We start from the raw sequence: 18355 nt of genomic DNA on the forward strand, positions 1-18355 counted from the left end.
CATGTGATGATTTGGAGGTTGTTTTGTTCTGATGAAGACAAACAAACAACGTCTCTCCCTTCCAGCAACATCTGTCTTCTACATAGGCCAGAATTATCTAACCTAACTCATCTTGAGTGGAAACCTAAGCCTGGAAGTACTATGGGGTTCGAATGCATACTATACTTTAGCTTTCTCTCATATTTTACCTTTTTGTATACCTTGTATAACAGGCTGGTAAAATAGAGACTTAATGATAGAATCCCAAATGTTTCACTTTGATTAGCTAATGATTTCAAATCTAAAACGGGCTTTGTTCTCAGAGAGAATTTTATTGCAAAGTAAATTCATGTAGGACTTGTACTCTCCTCCCTAAAAAAAGACGCTTACTTTAAATGTTCAACGTCTTTCTCTCTCTTTGTCCCTTTTGAAGTCGCGTAGGCCAAGATCAAAGGCCGAGGCCGCGAGCCGTCATGTTCTGCATGGCCCCGAGGGCCTACAAAACGTTTCCAACCCCTTTTTACATAATAGAAAAAAAGCACAGCTGGCAATATGAAAATGGGAATGGAGGTTTCTTTCCTCCAGTCACGCAGCTTTTACACGATTTTGCATGTGGGTTATAACGTCCCACTGTACCGAACGCACCATCAATAATCCCCAAACCAAACAGCGTTGGGCCGCTTTTATTTTGTTTTAGAGCTTTTGGGGAAGCAAACGAGGTAGAATTAGTCTCTGGAGTGATGTCACTGGAGGAAGCTAAACCCTTATTGTCTTAATTAAAGCTCGGCGAAATAAAAAATAAAAATTAGCATGGCCCAAAGCCTTTGTGCACAACACCACCGGGAACATGAAGTTTTCGAGCTACTAATTATGTTGATTGTTGCTTGGTAGTCTGAACAGGTCTTAATGAGAAAACAAGCCAAAACAAAACCATTACAGTCATCGTCAAGGGACACGGAAAACTCATCACTCAATCAGTCCCACATTGTTAGGGCCCAATCACATGATCACGCTGATAAAGCACATGTTAAGAAGAGATGAAGGTACCCCGGCTCTTTCCCCCTGTACCTCGAACCGACTGCAACCACAAATCCTGCTCATGCTTGTGAAATAAATAAGAGTGAAAGAGTATTGATCACCAAGGGGATTATTTCTCACTTAGTCAGTGGGAAAAAAAACAAAAAACATTTCAAAACACATTTAAAGAAAAAAAAAGAAGGCCACTTCATGTTGTTTATCCTACACGATAAATTTAGTTAGAAATACATGTGTGTGTGTGGGTGTAAATGATCAACATCAGAAGTCTTGTAGCTGCCTGTGTGAGTTCAGAGGGGTGCCTTCGGTTCCTTGGACCTTTCTATGCACAGCTGATCCCAAAACGCTGCAGCCAGTCTGCTGATGAGAAGACGACGCAGCATAATACTCCCATTCAGGCTCAACTTCAGTGGCTCCTGCTTGCAGTTTAGGATGATTTGAAAGTGTTATTGATTGCATTTGGACCTTTGCCCAGCCAGAGGCCCCGCGGCTGTACTCTTAATGCTGACCTTACTGTAGATGATGTTTGGAGCCGTGTCTCGGACCATTAAAAAGAAGAAAAAAAGATATCTCTGCATCCCTGTCATAAGAGTTCAGTGATGGCGCTCCGTAACGATGATGGAGTATTTGTTAGACTATTTTTGTAGAGCTCTATAAATCAATTTGGTAAAGTGCATGGCACGGGGCATTTGCATATTCTACGCGTGAAATATTTCCTCAGTTTTGTTTGTGTTCCTAGTGGAAAGGAGGCCTAGGTGAATGTTCAGCTTGATGCATAATGTTTACCAGGTGCAGCATCTTTGTTTAACGGGTTAGTGTGCTAGCTTTTGTAAGATGAGGCCAAAGGGAACGCCATTAGGTTTTCATGTATAAGGACCAAGTGTTAAGGTTGATGACACATAAAGAAATGATAAGCGGATCAAAGGCTATTATAATTAATCCAGTAATGTTTGTCAAGACATGTCATCCAAACAAAAAATTCCAACCTCCTGGAAAAGTCTAGATCCACTGTGGCCATGAATATCTTTACACATCTTTACACATTTTAATGGGGTCCGTTGATTAGTAAAGAAACAGCAGCTGGCGGTTGTAGTACTCTCTTCAGTACCAAATTAACAAAACAAAAGAAAGATGAGAAAAATTGCAACAAAACCTGCATGATGAAACCTGATGATGAATCCACCGTTAAAGGTGAAGACGATGCCAACGGCGCTACAGACCAAGCTGGGAAAGAAGCTGGAGGCTCTCCAGGGTGACAAAAAAAGTAGTTTAACGATATTTCTATATGACTACTTGCTCTGAGAAAGCACAAACAAGATGCCGTGACCCGGAGAACATGTATCACAAATCGGAATATATGGCTTATGTGCTCAACCACAGGCAGTTGTGTCTTCGGTGGTCCCAACACAGCAGAATAAAATAGGAACCCAGGAGATAGCAGATTAAGAAATACAAATAAAGCTATATTAAGATATAAAAGCTGATTTCAATTCCAGGTGTTGATGGCTACTTTTTGGACTGGTATGGAACCTTCAGAAGGGAAATAATGACAACACCCCCTTGTAGCTTTTTTTTCTTACACATACATTTTTCCAGGGACCGGTTATGTCGATCCATCATAGTCTCAACCATTCTTCAGATGAGCCAACCTTTTTCTCTAATTGATTTAATTGATGAGCTGTTGCAGCTGTAATATGTCAAACTGAATAGATGCCATGAATATGTTACTTCATGTTGATATACCCAGTCCGATTAGGGCAATAAGAGTAATACAATATACAGTATATATATATAAGAATATGGATAATGCTTGTTTGGTTAGTCGGCGTGTTTAAAGGTTCGAGGCCATGCACTTTGCAGCTTCTCTTTAATTGCAATTCCTTAGATTCACCACTTACCAAATTGGCAAATGTATTCTTTTCTGAACTCGCTTGTCTTCTAAGTTGCTCCCTATAAAACACACACACACACACACACACCCCCAGTAGTGGATGTAATACGCGTTGTGTTGTCCTCCATCGGCTAGTGTGTGGCGGCTAATTAAAACCTTCACTCACACCCTCTGCCGCTGCACCCGAGACGGACATTAGTCACTCTTTATCTTCAGACAAATGCAGAGCGCACGCACACACACACAAACTGTGTGTTTTCGTGCGGCGCGAAGCAGCCACCGTCTGTCTGTCCTGTCAGTTAACCTCATTCTGGCTCAGAGGGGAAAAGCACTTCCACTCAGGCACTCGTTCGTCACTTCTCTCTCCATTCGTGTGGACGCACACATTCTCCCTCCATCACTAATTTCCCTGCAGCCAAGAGGTCACTGTCTGTGTGTGGTTGATAACAAAGAATTAGGCTCTTCTTTTATGGGCACACACAAACACACACATGCATGCACAGTATCATAGACAAATTCATTTGAATATATGCCTTTACCCATATTACTGTACTGGTGTGTGTGTGTGTGTGTGTGTGTGTGTGTGTGCTGATGTCAAGTGTTTGTTTGATAGGCCATGAAGATAGATATCTCCCAATTGCCTTCTTAATCACATGACCTTTTCAAAGTACGTTTTTGTGGGGCTTTGCGCTGGTGATAATGTCACAAATGGTAGGTTGTCTTTGTGCTGCATGCGTATGAATTTGATCTCTTCATAACACCCAACACGGGAGCACTGAACCCATTCCATTTCGCACCTGATTGCCGTCTCATTCAACGCTGCAAAAGAACAAATGTGATGTCTTTTAGCGCATCGAAATCGTTTCATATGTTTCCAAATGTCAAATTAGGTTTTATTTTGATCTTTTAATGCTATATTTTCAAAAGCTGTTGGCACTGAACTGGAGGACAGAGCAAGAAACGGGCCTGTCCACTCCTCTCATTGACCTACCGAGTCCTTATGCAGATTACAAAGTTTGTCCTCTGTGGCCCTTTTCTTTGTTCCACTTCTAGGGACACACATGTACTGTGCTTTCATTTCTTCAGTTCAACCCTTTTAAGAAAGATTGGATTGTTCTTTTTAGTTGAAATGATGACTCACCCAGGTGTTTTTGTTGTATTAATGCTTTGCCTCAGATCTTCCAACCTCGCAGTAATCATTTCTTTCTTACTCCTGGGAAAGGATGCATAAACCGCTTCATGCTCTCGGGAATTGAGATTTTCATTTGTAATTAACATCCAATTTTATTTCCAGGTCTCGATAGAAAAGTTCAGGTGTAATTCTCCATAATAAATGGCGGCATATGCAGTGTACCTGGATGCATTTTGTGCTGCGTTATCCACCGTGAAAAGCCGATGACGCCTCCTGGTTTCATTCTGATTGTCTCTAAGTGAAGGATCCAGTGTAAACATTTTAACATACACTTGTCTTTTTGGAAATAATTATATTATTACACCGAACATCAAGCTATTAATATTCAGTTGTTAAGCCTCTGGAGCTTACAATGCTTCCATAAGGCAGAGACATGTTGACTTTGAAAAAATATTTCATGATCCTTAAATAATGGATTTCCCTGTTTACCCTTTAATATCCTTTGGTGTTGGACGGAGGAGGAGGGGGATCGACCAGGACCATCGCGTAGGGACTTGCACTCTCTGAAAGCTGAAGTCCTCCAAGGTAAATCAGATGAGCGCGGCGAGGTCAAAAAGGGGCGATTTGTTTTCAAACGCAGTCTCCAGCAGTATTTCTTTGGCGTGTATTTGAATCCTTAAAACAGGTTTTTTAAAAACAAATCTGTGAAAATCCTAGCGGCTCCCCGAGTTGAAGGGATGTGAGGGGGGGGGGGGGGACGTCAGCCTGTGACCCGAGTGGCTCTCCTTCCAGCGGCGTGTTACTCCGACACCCCACGCCGGCTCCAGCGGATCTCCCAGGTGGTGCCCTCCATGAAAGCACTTAACCCCACCTGTTCCAGCTGAGCTGCACTGTAGCTGTGCCGAGCAACTCCCCCGGAGTCCCTTTGTGTAATTGAATTAAAATAGATGGCATTCACTCCAACAACAAAAAAAAGGAAGGAAAAAAACAAGTGTTCCCAGGGCTCTTTGGCTGAATAAAGGTTTGAAGAGAAGACTGGACGACGAGGATTTTCTGAGACGTGGACATCGTCGAGGCGCTTTTCTATTTTTTGTGTATTTTTAGAAAATAATCGGCAGCCTTTTTTTTTTTGCTCTTCTGAGTCAACACGAAGAGTTGCTTCGAAAAGCTCAGGTCTAACTAACAGTTGAGTCTCAATGGAAGTGTTGTGAAGATCAACAGAACATCACTTAGCAAAGGACTATTTCATAAAGTTTCATAAAGGGGAGCACGCAGACTGAGTAGCAAAGTTCCTCTTACAAATAAAAAGCAAACCTCTTAAGTCCTTTACCTACTCGTCACGTTAACTGAGTTTACTGCAACATTTAAACATTTTACTAGTTCAATTTTAATTAGATCTTATTAAACCGCGTAACCCTCATATAACTGCAGTGTTCCTTTCAGCGGTTTTGCAGTTGAGGACAATATTTCCAATTACATTGCTGTACAAAGCTTCTTCATTCACCTTGTGTTATCTTCTCTGCGATCATAAATGAACTGTGCAACCGAGTTAACACCTTGTTAGCAGCATCGCTGTATAGCATTAGCGGCCTAGCTGCTTTCCTAATGGGCTTTCCTGATTGCTGTTCGTCACAGTGACTGACTTTGTGTGTGTGAATGACCATCTGACACAGCAGCTGACTGGCTGACTGGTTGACTGAGTGACTGGTTGACTGACTGACAACTGTCCGACTCACTCAACGACCAGGAATCTGAGGGAGGTGACGTAGGGACTGTCAGCATAGTTTTAACACGAGAAGACTAGCCGCGGGGGGTCCATGGCCCGTGAGCGGGCTGAGTGACCAGCGGGCTAATGACACGACCTCCTGTGGGGGGAGAGAAAATTGGCATCAAAGAGACGAGGATACGCATGAGAAGAGGTGGGCCTAAAACACAGAGAGAGAGAATTAACTTGAAAATGGAAATGGAGAAGCAGGGATTTGAGGCGCGGCCCACTCCAGACCGACGGGGACGGGACGATGAGGAGGGATTGGCAAGAGCGACACGCGGGGCAACAAGGAGTGTTGCTCATGCCCTCCAGGAGCTGTTGAGATCTCGGTAAAGAGCGACGCCCCCTGCCATTGCCCCTCCTCAGCGGCAGAAACGACACCGGACCAGAGCCGGGCCCTGTGGATGGTTTCGGCGCTGTGCCACAGTATGCATGACTGCATACAGGCAAATATCGGCCTATGGGGGGGGTGGTGTGATGGATAGGATCATGAATATTTTACCTGCAACAAGCTCAGCTGCTGGTTACGTGTCTGGAGATGAATATAAAGAAGCCGCAGTACATTGTTACTAAAACCCCATTATACAAATGACTCGTATTAATAAAATGAGTCCTTTTTGCAAAATATGATGTGGTGTTTGTTTCAAACACCGAAGGTTTGTTGTCACACTAGATGTATGTATATTTTTGTGTTCTTCTCACAGTCACTGCAGTGACTCACAGCCAGCATTGGGCTAACTCAACTCAACAGCTGTGAGAAGACGGTGCTAATCACTACAGCACGGTGCCACAATCTGTAGCCCACAATACATCCTCAAGCTCTACAGCGTCATTATATTCACTATATTAAAACACCATGTAAATCAATTAGAGGTTGTTTTTTTTTTTTAACAACCCGGCAGTTTGAAGAAGAAAAAAAAGGCGACTTAATCCCGCATTTGAGCTGCTTTGCTTTCACCTCGTGTGCTGCTGTAGTAAATGGGGGTTAAGTGCATCGCTCAAGGGCGAGTCGATGGCATTTGCAGAGGGGGGGCAGACCGGTGCCCATTCAGTTGACTCCAGATTTTCCCATCTGGTCTGGACACACAGGGATACAGGGACTCCTTTTTGATATCAGTGATTACACTAATAAACCAGATGAATGAGCAAGCCATAATGTGCTGCAAGAAAAATCATTCAAACAGGATATTTACAGACATGTAACATGATTAACTTGATTGTTGGGACGTCTGCACAACTTAGGAATAGTTGGCTTTTTTATTTTTGTTTTATGTTTTCCTTCCAAAAGTCAGATCCAGAAGAAATATTCTCCATTCATTTCTGCGAGATAAATATGAAACTCCAGCTTTCACATGGGTTACTAAGCTCATTATAAAGATTGAAAGGGGTAGCATTAGCCAAGCAGGACTTATTGCTCACCAATTACCATGTTATACACTGCTATATCCTCATGTTGTAACTACGCCACAGACAATAGTCCCCCATAAAACCCAAGGAGTTCTTTAACCCTTTGGACGCTAGCATCACACATCCATGATTAAAAGTGTAATAATTCTGGAACTACTTTGTCTATTTGTACAATGTATGTGGGGGGGGGGAACCCCTGTAAGTGCTGTAATGTGTAACAATCCGTTTATATGTTGCTGTTCTGACCTGGTTCTGGCTCGTTTGGGCCCCCAATGGGGTCCTCAAATAGTGCATTTCTAAAGCATCCAACAACAGCGCGTACTAATACAGTAAATAAGGATGTAAGTCCACAGTACTGACTGCCAGGGAAACCAAAAAAACAAAAAATCTAATTCATTCAAGCATTTAATATAAAATAACAGCCTCACACCAGAATTATTTTATATTCCATTATTTAATTAAGATGCTGCCCGCTGTTAACACAAGGGTTGCTGCTGCTGATCACCTCCGACACTCATCGACTAAAAGGGAAAAACGCGGCTGAGCTTCAATTAAGTTCCTGAGGGTTCCGGGGCATTAGGCTGAAGGGGGGAGATGAAGGAAGTGAGCCCAGCTGTACTTCAATTAAAATGATTCATCTCACCAAGTAGCCACTACGTTTCACCCTCCTGTCCGATTGCCCTGCAGTAATAAGGGAAGGCTCGGTGTAATGTGCCACTTTCTTGAGGGAAGACTATTGATCGAGTAAATTGCTAATTAATGAGTCGTTACTAGTTTGTGCCGCTCAGCGGCCGACTCTGAATCAATTAAGGAGCTTCACATGTGAACTGAAAGTTGCCGTGTGATTGATTTGCGTAGTGTCTCCCGGTCTTTTCTCATAACCGCATTGATACGCGAGGCAAGTGAGAGTTCTCCAGGAATGAGTCATCAATGATTGAGTCATTATCGGGATGTTGCTTATTAGCTGCTCAACTCGTCTCCCGTCTCCAAAAAGGTTATCGACCGCCAACCGTCTTTTTTTTTTCTCCGTTTCCCCTGTAATTCCTCGGCGTGGATGTAAGTGAGGCGGACTGTAATCAAAAGGCACATTACTCCAAAGTGATGGTGTCAGGCTGACAGGTGTACACAGGTGAATGAATTCAGAACATTATAAACAGGGGGGAAACATTAACATATTAACAGATCTATGAGGAAAGCTCAGGGACGGGTTAACGAGCAGCAGCTGCGCCGGCAGGTGTGTGATGACACCTGTCAGGTGATGGAGGCAGGGAACTCAAGCAAATAAACCTAAACAGGTTTTCATAAAGAATAAACAGCATTCTAAACGACTTACATGTATAATTTTGATCATGTGAGTGATTTCAGTTGTTTTTTAATTGCTTTTGCCTTTTTTCATTTGGGAAAGAAATCTATTGGTTGTTGCTAGGAGACAGTTACCTTTATGTGTTTATTTGAGTTGATTGAGAAAAAAAAAAGTTCCTTTAAAGCAGTTTAATCTGATCATTTTATCGTTGCTGAAGGTGTGAGACCTTCAGTCCTGAACATGTATGGACCCCCGGTGGATCTATCGTTTAAGGATATCAGCACCACTAGAGGTAACATAGCATCCTATTTCCTCTCCTCCTTCCATTGTAATGAATAGGCTCCCAATTAGACTTCAGTGGTATGTTAACCTGTGTAATAAACTCACCACGTGATATCTCACTGTCATGGCTCCATCTGTTTAGGTGCGACGTTGGAGGTGCCCCGAAGCGGCTGGCGGCCTTCAAGGACAGATTCGAAGGGGAAGTACCTCAGCCGCTCGCTGCGTCTGAGCAACAACAGCATCTCTGACCTCGCCGGCCTGGAGTACATCTGCGATCACTTCCTGGCTGAGCCGTCGAGGGTCGGCTGGCTGGACCTGTCGTTTAACCAGATCACATCCATCGACCCGGTCAGCCTCTTTCGCTTTCGTGCAGCTATTGTTGTTAAAAATGTACATCATTTGACATCTTCACTTCACACTCATTGCGTAAAGAATGAACCTTTCTCTTCCAAGGAGGGTGTCACATCAGCTCACACGGGCCTTTTGCGTTGCAGGTCGTGTGCGAGCTGCGGGAACTGCGCGTGTTGTACCTCCACGGGAACGGCATCTGGGAGCTGTCCGAGGTAGACAAGCTGAGGGAGCTGCAGTGTCTCCACACCATCACGCTACATGGAAACACCATAGAATCACACAAGCATTACAGGTTGGCAACTTGTCTTTTTTCATTTGACACAGTGAGAGAAAGACGTTCTGCACGTTCGGGCTTTAAGAGGCTTCTATCCGCAGCGATCGATTCCGGCCCCACAAAATGAGTTCAATCGGATTGAGCGGAACAGATCCAGAAAGACCTAAGCCTATTTTTAATTAGTCAGGTTTGAGCTCCTTCAATCTGCTTTACGTTGACTTTTTTCCCCCCAGAGGGCACAACTAAGGCACATGATTTAATCTTAAACAACCAAAACTCTTCATGCCTTTTTTAATTTGAACAGGAACCTGAAATCAACTTGTACTAAAGTGATATTTCCCCATGACATGTAGTGCATTAGAAGTATTAAATGGAATGTAGTCAAATGAAATGTACCTCAAGAACGGTGTTCGTCATTGGATGGAATCTTTAAGCATTCACTGTCTTGATTTTAAATGTAATCATGTATGTGAAATACTAGGAAAGTACGGACAAGGTCTACTTTGGAAACAGTCAGCTTAAAGATTAATTTTGTATTCAATATTTCATTTTGATTTAATTAAGAATGTGTGTGTGTGTGTTTAGGAAACATGTCATCTTTACCCTGCCTCACTTGAAGACAATGGATTTCAGCGCCGTGACTCACGGGGAGCGAGTTCTGGCAGATGTTTTTCATCAGTGCAGCATACGTGGAAAAGCGACCAAGAAGACCCCTCAATGACCGGGAGGTCATTCGTTTATCCTTATGGGAATGATGAGGTTGTTTGAATGATGCCAATAGCTCCCTGATTTAAAGTATTGTTGCCTGGCTTTTGGACTTAGTGTGGATGAACTACAGAACAGCATAACTGACTAAACAATGACTAATATCATTTAAATACTTGTTAACTCTCTAGTGTGTGTGGATTTAGTCTCATACATATTTAATTCATATTAAAAAAACATAACACAAGGATATTGGCCTACAGATACTACTGAAGTTTTTCACTGCACCATCCAACAAGATAATAGAGGACCTTTTTTTTCCAACACACTGTACACTGCGTAAGCCATATGAATGGAGGACAGGTTTGCACGCACTCGCACGCAAACGACATCAATACAGATGTGAAATGCTCATATTGTTATCAGCTTTGTGTCTCTGCTGTTAGTGTCTGGTCTTAAAACCCGCCCTGAGGCCCGATGTGACTGGCTGTCCTCCAGGCTCTATGTGGTGCAGAATCACGTGGCACTGGATGCTTCACTGAACCTTTCGTTTGGTGGGATGGTTCAGCGCTCGGACCGTGCAAATCAAAAGCACTAATACTAATAACGTCGTTTGTAACTGAATTAATAATATCGTAAAATGGTCATTTAGCAAAGTTTGAGTGTCTTAACCCCGCAGTGACAACAATGTTATTTCGGTCAGGCTGGGATGGGATTGCTCTCTTTGAATGTACAGCGCTTGAGGAAACACTCACAAATCGCTCTTGGTTTACATGGATGCCACTTTTAATGTTGTCATTCCAGTTGTGCTTTTCTATCTCGCGTGTTGAAGGCGGCAGGGAAGTACAATAGACTAAACCTTAAGTTGTTGTGGAGCAGCAAGGTACGCAATGAATAGACCCCTGGACTTTTGCTATTTCAAACCGGAATATTTTCTGTATTGTATTTCCTTTTATTCTCACTCTGTATGCCCTGCAATATGCTGACTAATAATGACATCACAGCTCAAGGCGGCCTCATGCTCACACTTAGTTAGAGCCTGGGGGCAGACGTCTGCAGTACTGCTGTTAAATCTGTGTAGTTTGGGCTAACTTTTCCTCCAGAGGAGAAGCCATTACTGGCTCTTGGGTAAAGTCAGCTTTGGCTTAATGAAAAATATGCTATCTTGTTTATATTTTTATTAAAGATAAAGGCCCAAATTAATGTAGTATTTATAACCCGGCTGTTAATGCTGGAAAGTATCTTTTTTCTTTTTACTGTAGCATTATTAAATCGGTACGGTTTCGACCATGGACGTAGAAAAGGAGAAGAACAACATTAATAATAAATAATGCCACTTCAAATTCAAACAAGTTTTTCCCATGTGACGGGAAGTTCAATGATATGCAGGCACATGGCCTCCACCAGTCAATCCCCGATGTGCATATACAGCACCATGACAAGTCCCCACTTGTGCATCATTGTGGCTAAGTGGTCACTTCTGCCCCCCCCATAGCCATGAATACATACTAAGGGGGGGTGGGCGCGGGGGGGGGTCCGTCCTTACTCCTGCCTGAATATCAAAGTCAAAGCCATCACACATGAAAAGGAGCGAGCGGAACTGCACCTAGCCCCCGGTTGGCTTTGATGTGGTCTGAGCAGGCAGGCGACATGCACAAATCCCAGTAATCCTCCAACACTAAAACTGTGCTGCAGTGCTTGATCGTCACTGACACACCCCCTCCACCCCCCCACCCCCCCCCACACACACACACCCCCCACACCCCCCACCGTGCCTCTCCTCCCACGAGGTACAGCTCTTCTTCGGGAGATCGCTACAGGAAACAGGCGGTGTTTATATATAGGGATTCTGCTTGTCAGGACTGAAAGATCAACTTCCAGCAGGCAGTTCTACTTCAGGTTGGGGAGGGAATCCAGCTCGAGAGTCATAAAGGGCCGGGTCCAGAGAGGGTTATTTCAAGGGCCCAGATGTGTTGAATAAATCATTTTTCCCAGACCTAATTAAACACTTACTCCTGTGCCCCGTTAAGCTATTAACATCTGCTCTTCCAAATGCACACGGAAGGGCTCCAGCACTAGATGAATGTAACAGAATTACAATGTTTTTCTTTTTTTTCTGATTTCCTTTTTCTCCTTCGCTGCTGTAATTGCGTTGCTGCTTCGACAAAGATCTGTTTCGTCTGATTTCATCGGTGAATAAATCATTTTACATCTCTGTTTCTCTCCCTCTTATACAGGAAACCTAAGGGCTGTCATTCGCTTAAAAAGGAATAGGACAAGATGCCCTGAGGTATATCTATATGCGCACAATCAATACACGCCATATCGATGTAATTGCAAGTCTTGCAAGTCTTGTATGGAAATCAGACCATGGTGCAAATTTTCCCAGATGCATTTGAATGTGGAACACGGCAATCTTGAGCCTGGAGAACACGTAGAGCTGAAGGTAACGAGAAAGGTCGTATAATTAGGGTGGCGTGATGACGTTCGGCGGATGGGGGATGGGGGGGTCGCGTGGCCTGAGAAGGAAGCTGCTCTGTAGTCTGCGGTGGACGTTTCTCCACTCTGTGTTTTTTCACAGCAGGTAGTTTGCTGGTCTGTGTTAATGCGCTGAATGCCGCGTATTGAGCTTTTTGAAGGGCGTAGCTTCAGGCAACTGTTATGGCAGCTTTTTTTTAAGTTAATCAGAGTATGTGCAGCTGCATGTAAACAAGAAACTAATGGCATATTTAATATTCAGTTTCCGTGTAAACAGCTTAGTGGGAATATTCTCTTTATTTGGAATAAAGGCCAAACCCCCCCAAAAAAATGTGCTGATGTGAATGTAGTCAGTGATGCTCAATGGATGGGAAACAATGATTTAATGGTTTGAGTTCTGGACCCGTTGGCTCAATACTTCCCCCTCAGGCCTGAGAGCAGAAAACCCCAAACTGGTACAAGCAACATTAAAGGGAGACCTTTATTCAACCTGGGTGTTTTAAAGATGTGCAATGGCTTAAAGAATGAGTGCTAACGGATTGTTCTTGCCACTGGACGTCTGGTTAACAGCAGCTTCCCTGAGCTTTTCTATGTCACCGCCTGGGGCTGCCTGACCCCTAAGTTGGCTTTCATTGCATTACTATTAGAGAGAGAACAGAGGAAGTAAATATAGATGTTAAGTCACTGTCATGCTTTTGGCCTCTAATTGGGTTATAAAGTAGCTGGCTGTGGAGGAGACGGGGGAACCGGGGTACATGCAGTATATTTGGATAAAGACAACAGGCTGCAGCACGTCTATGAGAATCGGAACCTTCTACCTGCTCATGCACTGCAGCGTCACTTCCTCTGGAGTGAGTCAAGCAAGCTTAAAGAAACCCGTACGGATCAATAACATTGTGAACTCAACTGTGCCAGTTGAGGGATAGTACCTTGAACCAGCAGACGCTCATTGCTTTGTGATTGACACTGCAGCTCTTATTATTTCCCTAATGGCGTTATCAGATCTTCAGAATGCCACCTGCAGCTAATTACACCGACTCTGAGAACCATAATTCCTTTTATATCCATCTCGGGCTTTGTTGGAAAAGACAAACCTCTCTTGTACTGCTGGTTTGCCATGATTAGTTCAAGCCCGCTGATGTTGACCGCCATTCCCTGAGCTCAATAGGATTTGGTGTAATCCCACAGAGCAGAGCAGATGGACACACAGGTAAGATCACAGTGGTGTAGGGGCTATAACGGGCCTGGCCCTTTGCCTTGAAACCCCTCTTACTGGGAGTCATTTCAATAGATTCAAGTTGGGGTGATCCTGCAACTGCTTGGCCCGCCCATGATCAATGTATAACCAATAAGGGACGATGCATTTAGAAACCAATGTGTAGTAGTTGTAGCTGTGTTGGGCTTCACATGCACGAGTTATGCTGTAATCCCACGGAGCAGATGGACGGACAGGTTCTGTGTGTTCGGTCACACAGGAGCATAAAGTCAACTGGCTCTATGCGTCATTCGTCAACTTTCCCTTTAAATACTAAAATAAAGACGGTAATAATACTAATATATATATATATATATATATATACAGTATATCAGATGCCTATTTTACAGCCATCACAGTAGTCTGCTCCACTGCTGCAGCCTGGCACTCTCGGATTGTGTGTCACTTTTTCATTCTGGGTACTTCCCAAGGCAGTAATGAGCAGGACATTTCAATTTAAATATGCAGATGACACATTTTATTCGAAAACAAATGTCAACATGTCAATATTTAAAACGACTCAAGGGATGAAAAAAAAAAATGTTCCCCCTTACACCAAACCAATATGGTGCCAAGCCTTTTCACCACTTCTGATTAACTCCAACTGCTTGAATGTCTGATTAGCAACAAAGTTCAAATAGACAGAGAAGAAGTCTGCTCAAAGCAAATTGGGTCAGTTATTTCCATTTTAGAGTTCACTTTACTTTTCTCCTGACAGAGTAGAGTTTAATGTTTACTGCTCTTGTGTTCTCCTATCATATTTCTATTGCAAGTATTTAAAGTGCATGCATTTGTAATTGCCTGGAAATGATTTACCTTTCTGAACAAAACGTGAACAGATCCGCGTGCTGAGAGAGACCTTCAGGATGTGGAGATACTTAGAGCTCAAGGACGAAATAAGAGAAAAATTTCCCACAGAGACTTTGCTGGAGTTCCGTTTTGCTCCCCAAACCCAGATAGCCAAAGCAATTATTTGAGCCGTCGCTGGCTTTGACGCTTCTTTGGCCAGGGTGTAGTTTGCATCTCCCCCTGTGGCAAAAGACTCATTGCATTTATGAAGTTAATTTCAGCCTCATCATTTCGCTTTGCATTTCGTTATTAGTGAGGGTTCTTTGTTTCTTCAAATTGAAATGAATGGTCATCGGTCTAGTAATATATTTAAAATTGTAGGCGTTTTCTCTGTGGGGTTCCTTTTGTGTATGAAGACACTGAATGTATGCTCCAGAGTTGTGGAAAGTGAGAGCATAATTAAGCGTAATTAATCTCTACGAAAAAAATCAGAACTCCATCCAACGCATCTGCAGAAAGTGTCAAAGGGACTGAGGAGATGTCATTTGGGTCAGCATCTGTCGTGTTTGGGGTTACGAGACCTCCTGTAGCTGGAACCTTATGTCTGCTTAAGGCAAGCGGCTCAATGCTTCGTTATCCGGTACAGGATAACACACCCGCATCTCTGACCTACCTGTCAGTGGTGGAATTGTGGGATATGTCAAAGTTATAGGAACGGAAGGCTTCTCGTATTAAGTTTATTTGAAGACTTCTTATATAGTTTTTTTTTGGCTACCTAATAACATTTTCCGAAGAAAATATAATCTAATGAAATGTGATCGTGTGATATGTTTAACTACCCATCAGTGTATGTGGTGGTCACTGGGAAAGAGTTTAGTGAATGTAGAAAGACAAAAAGGGGATGAACTGAATGTTTGAGATTTCAAATGTGGAGTATAAGCAATCCCTGTTATTTTTATGTTAACTGGTCCTGTTTTGAGGTATATTTTTCCAAGAGAGACCCCCCCTGAAATGTCCAAGTCACTCGTCTTCAATGGGGGTACAATTCAATCCCACCGTCTCAGTGGCATCACGTTGAAACAGCAAAGTCAAAGCACATTATATGTGAAAAGGCCACACTGTAGTTAAATATACAGTATGCAACCTGCTGGTGCAGCACACTGTCAAAGGCACCCGTCTGCACCTGGAAGCAACACTACCAAGGAAACCACCCTGTGAGATAATCGCATTTTGGGGATTGCGCATGTCGTGTTTTTTTCCCCCTAGAAAATAAGAAATAAAAAAGACCACTGTTTCGTTTGAAAAAACGACGCGCAAACACATCCTTAATGCCGTCTTTGACTAGTAGGCTGCTAACTTTTTTTTTTTTTTTGGCGTGAGTTTCTACCGACGAGTTAACCGACGAGCCTGCCGGTGTGGCGCAGAGACCGGAGCGGAGCCACCAGCCGCCCTTTGCCGCGGACCTAACGACATTACGGCGGTGCACCGGCCGCTGCTCCTGCGGTAAAAATGCACGACTAGATTCGAACAGAAAACCTCCCTGTCTGACTCCGCATCGTCCCTCTCGCTCTCTCCCTCTCTCTCTCTCTTTCTCTCTCCCGCCCTCCCTCTCTCTGGTTAATTTCGTTAGTCCTCCCTCCCGCCCTCCCCGGTTGAACGCGAGGGGGGAGGCTTGAGGAGATATTACTGTTACCCGGTGTGTGTCTCTCTCTCCCGCAGACCTCGTGTAGTTGTCACGCGAGTCGCACACTGGAGACTAAAACTAAAAGAAGACCAGAGGAGAACGAGACTTATCTTCTTCTTCTTTTTTTTTTTTCACCGCCCAAATACCTTCTTCCTATTGTGTGTGCCTGTGTGTGTTTGTATGTGTGCCTGTGTGTGCGACTTTAAAGAAAAGTGGTGTCGGGTGGGTGAGTTGCGTGGATGTTATTTCCTGGATGTTCTCCCCGGGCTGTTCCTCGTCGCGGCCCCGAGGAGGCAACATGTGTGTGGAAAAGTAGATGTGCGCGTTAAACGTATGTCTTCAACGAGGATTACGCGGTGAGTGGAACGACGTGCACCTGTATTATTCCCCCTCTCCATCCCGGCTGCTTTCTTTTACTATTTCTAGAGTCTCAAATAGCTACACAGTTCCCATTCATTCATCCATTCATTCATTTAAGGGGCACACGAAGAAGTAGTTCGCACGTGTGCCATTCTTAGTTAAATACAGACGAATCCCAGCTCTCTGCGTTAAAGTGTCGCGCCTAAATGGAGGAATTCGCTGTCCGCGGTGCTGAAACGGGCAGAAGGCGGATCCTTGGTGCCGGTTCACTCAGCACATTTATATGCAACACGCTACGATCTCGCGTCTCCTGCTGATCGGTTTATCGGAAGGGGGCTAACGGTGAAGGATGCACCGTCCTGGCTTCGTCACACAGCGTACCCTGCAGCTAAGATTTGATATTTTCTTTGCGATATCTACATTTGAGGCATTACATTGCATTTTCTTTAAATAATTGGGTTGAAACCCGTCCTTTCTGCAATTGATCCGAAGTGTGTGATTTCAACAAGTTGTCAGTGGAAGTGCTTATGAGCCCATACAGTGACCGTATATGTTGTCTGCCTCAGTGGGTCCCGCCACAAGGTTACCTCACAGCTGCCTCTGTGTCCAGGATTAGGAAGAGAGAGTCATCCGATTAATTAGGGGCAAGCTGTCGCCTCCTCAAGAGTGAGCAGATAGCAAGAGGAAAAAGTCAAAGTTGACAAGGTGGGCGGGGGCATGGGGGAGGGGATGTAAAGTAGGTGTAACAGGTAAATGATGATCCTGCTTTTGCCCCCCTTATGAACTGTATTATACTCTGGGTGTCAACATATGTGCCCTTATAAATTGTCTATCTTTGCTCAATCATGTGTGAAAGTGGCATGTACACACAGGTAGAGCTATTTAGTGCTAAAATTAAATACACACACACACACACATTATAATGAAGCAGAGTGAGACTGGATTTGAGTGTGCACTACCCGTGTGGTCCCGTTTATGTACGCACGCGCCTTTTTGTGTGTGTGTGTGTGTGTGTGTGTGTGTGTGAGAAGAGGGGTCAGACACACTGTTCTGTGAACCTGGGACTCGTCCACTTGTCGCCATGTCAAATCCAGTTAGTCATGCTGGGTGACGGACGCAGAAGGACTTTGATTTAAAGTCTTTTGAAAGGGAGATTGTCTATGGAGTTATGTACTCATTTATTTAGTTGGTTTGTTAGTTGATTATTAGTGGAGAAGATATGCCATCCATATACAAATAAGCCTTTTTCTAACGTTGGTTCTTTGGCTGATCTTTAAAACTAACACTAAAATGCAAATTATATATTGGTATATATTTTAAAAAGTCATACACCTTAATTTGTTTGATCACATTTGAACCTCGCATTGACTCAACAAATGTTTGTTTTTATTTACCACAAATGCCCATTTGAATGAGATCTGTGGCCTTATGTCTTACCTTCAGTCTTTCACTGATTGAAAGTATTCCTCCTTCAAAATCGACATCTTGACTCAGACTCCATATTCAACTGATGCCCTTCAGCTATCTGATACAGTTTGGTCTATTATTATACTAGTGCTGCTTACAAAGCAGATTACAAATGATTAAAAGGGAGTATTTCGTACTGAAGTTTTACAGGTGGGCATATGCACTGCAAAAAGAATGTTTGCAAAAAATTGAGGG

At 43.5% G+C, this 18355-nt stretch overlaps 2 protein-coding genes across 3 annotated transcripts in view; both read left to right on the top strand.

Moving 5' to 3' along the window:
- The first annotated feature begins 8755 nt into the window (after positions 1-8755).
- lrrc51 (leucine rich repeat containing 51) lies at positions 8756-10143 on the top strand. Its single transcript, XM_037464319.2, has 4 exons — positions 8756-8807; positions 8940-9145; positions 9292-9440; positions 10008-10143. The coding sequence occupies exons 1-4, from the start codon at positions 8756-8758 to the stop codon at positions 10141-10143; spliced, it is 543 nt and encodes a 180-aa protein (XP_037320216.2).
- Positions 10144-16351: 6208 nt separating this feature from the next.
- The window catches only part of LOC119212947 (protocadherin-15-like), a 91363-nt gene continuing 89359 nt past the window's right edge, over positions 16352-18355 (top strand). Inside the window, exon 1 of one of the 2 annotated variants that reach the window (XM_062559993.1) lies at positions 16352-16689. The gene's annotated coding sequence lies outside the window, so the exon portion shown is untranslated. Of the gene's footprint in view, positions 16690-17299; positions 17399-18355 lie in introns of those variants that run through there. The other variant, XM_062559992.1, reaches the window with a different exon arrangement.

Source organism: Pungitius pungitius, chromosome 21, assembly GCF_949316345.1.
Source record: "Pungitius pungitius chromosome 21, fPunPun2.1, whole genome shotgun sequence".
Classification (NCBI taxonomy): Eukaryota; Metazoa; Chordata; class Actinopteri; order Perciformes; family Gasterosteidae; genus Pungitius; species Pungitius pungitius.

Coding starts and splice junctions, on each gene's coding strand:
- lrrc51 (XM_037464319.2), top strand. CDS start 8,756: ATGTATGGACCCCCGGTGGATCTATCGTTTAAGGATATCAGCACCACT. Junction 8,808..8,939: donor GGATATCAGCACCACTAGAG/GTAACATAGCAT, acceptor CCATCTGTTTAG/GTGCGACGTTGGAGGTGCCC. Junction 9,146..9,291: donor AGATCACATCCATCGACCCG/GTCAGCCTCTTT, acceptor TTTGCGTTGCAG/GTCGTGTGCGAGCTGCGGGA.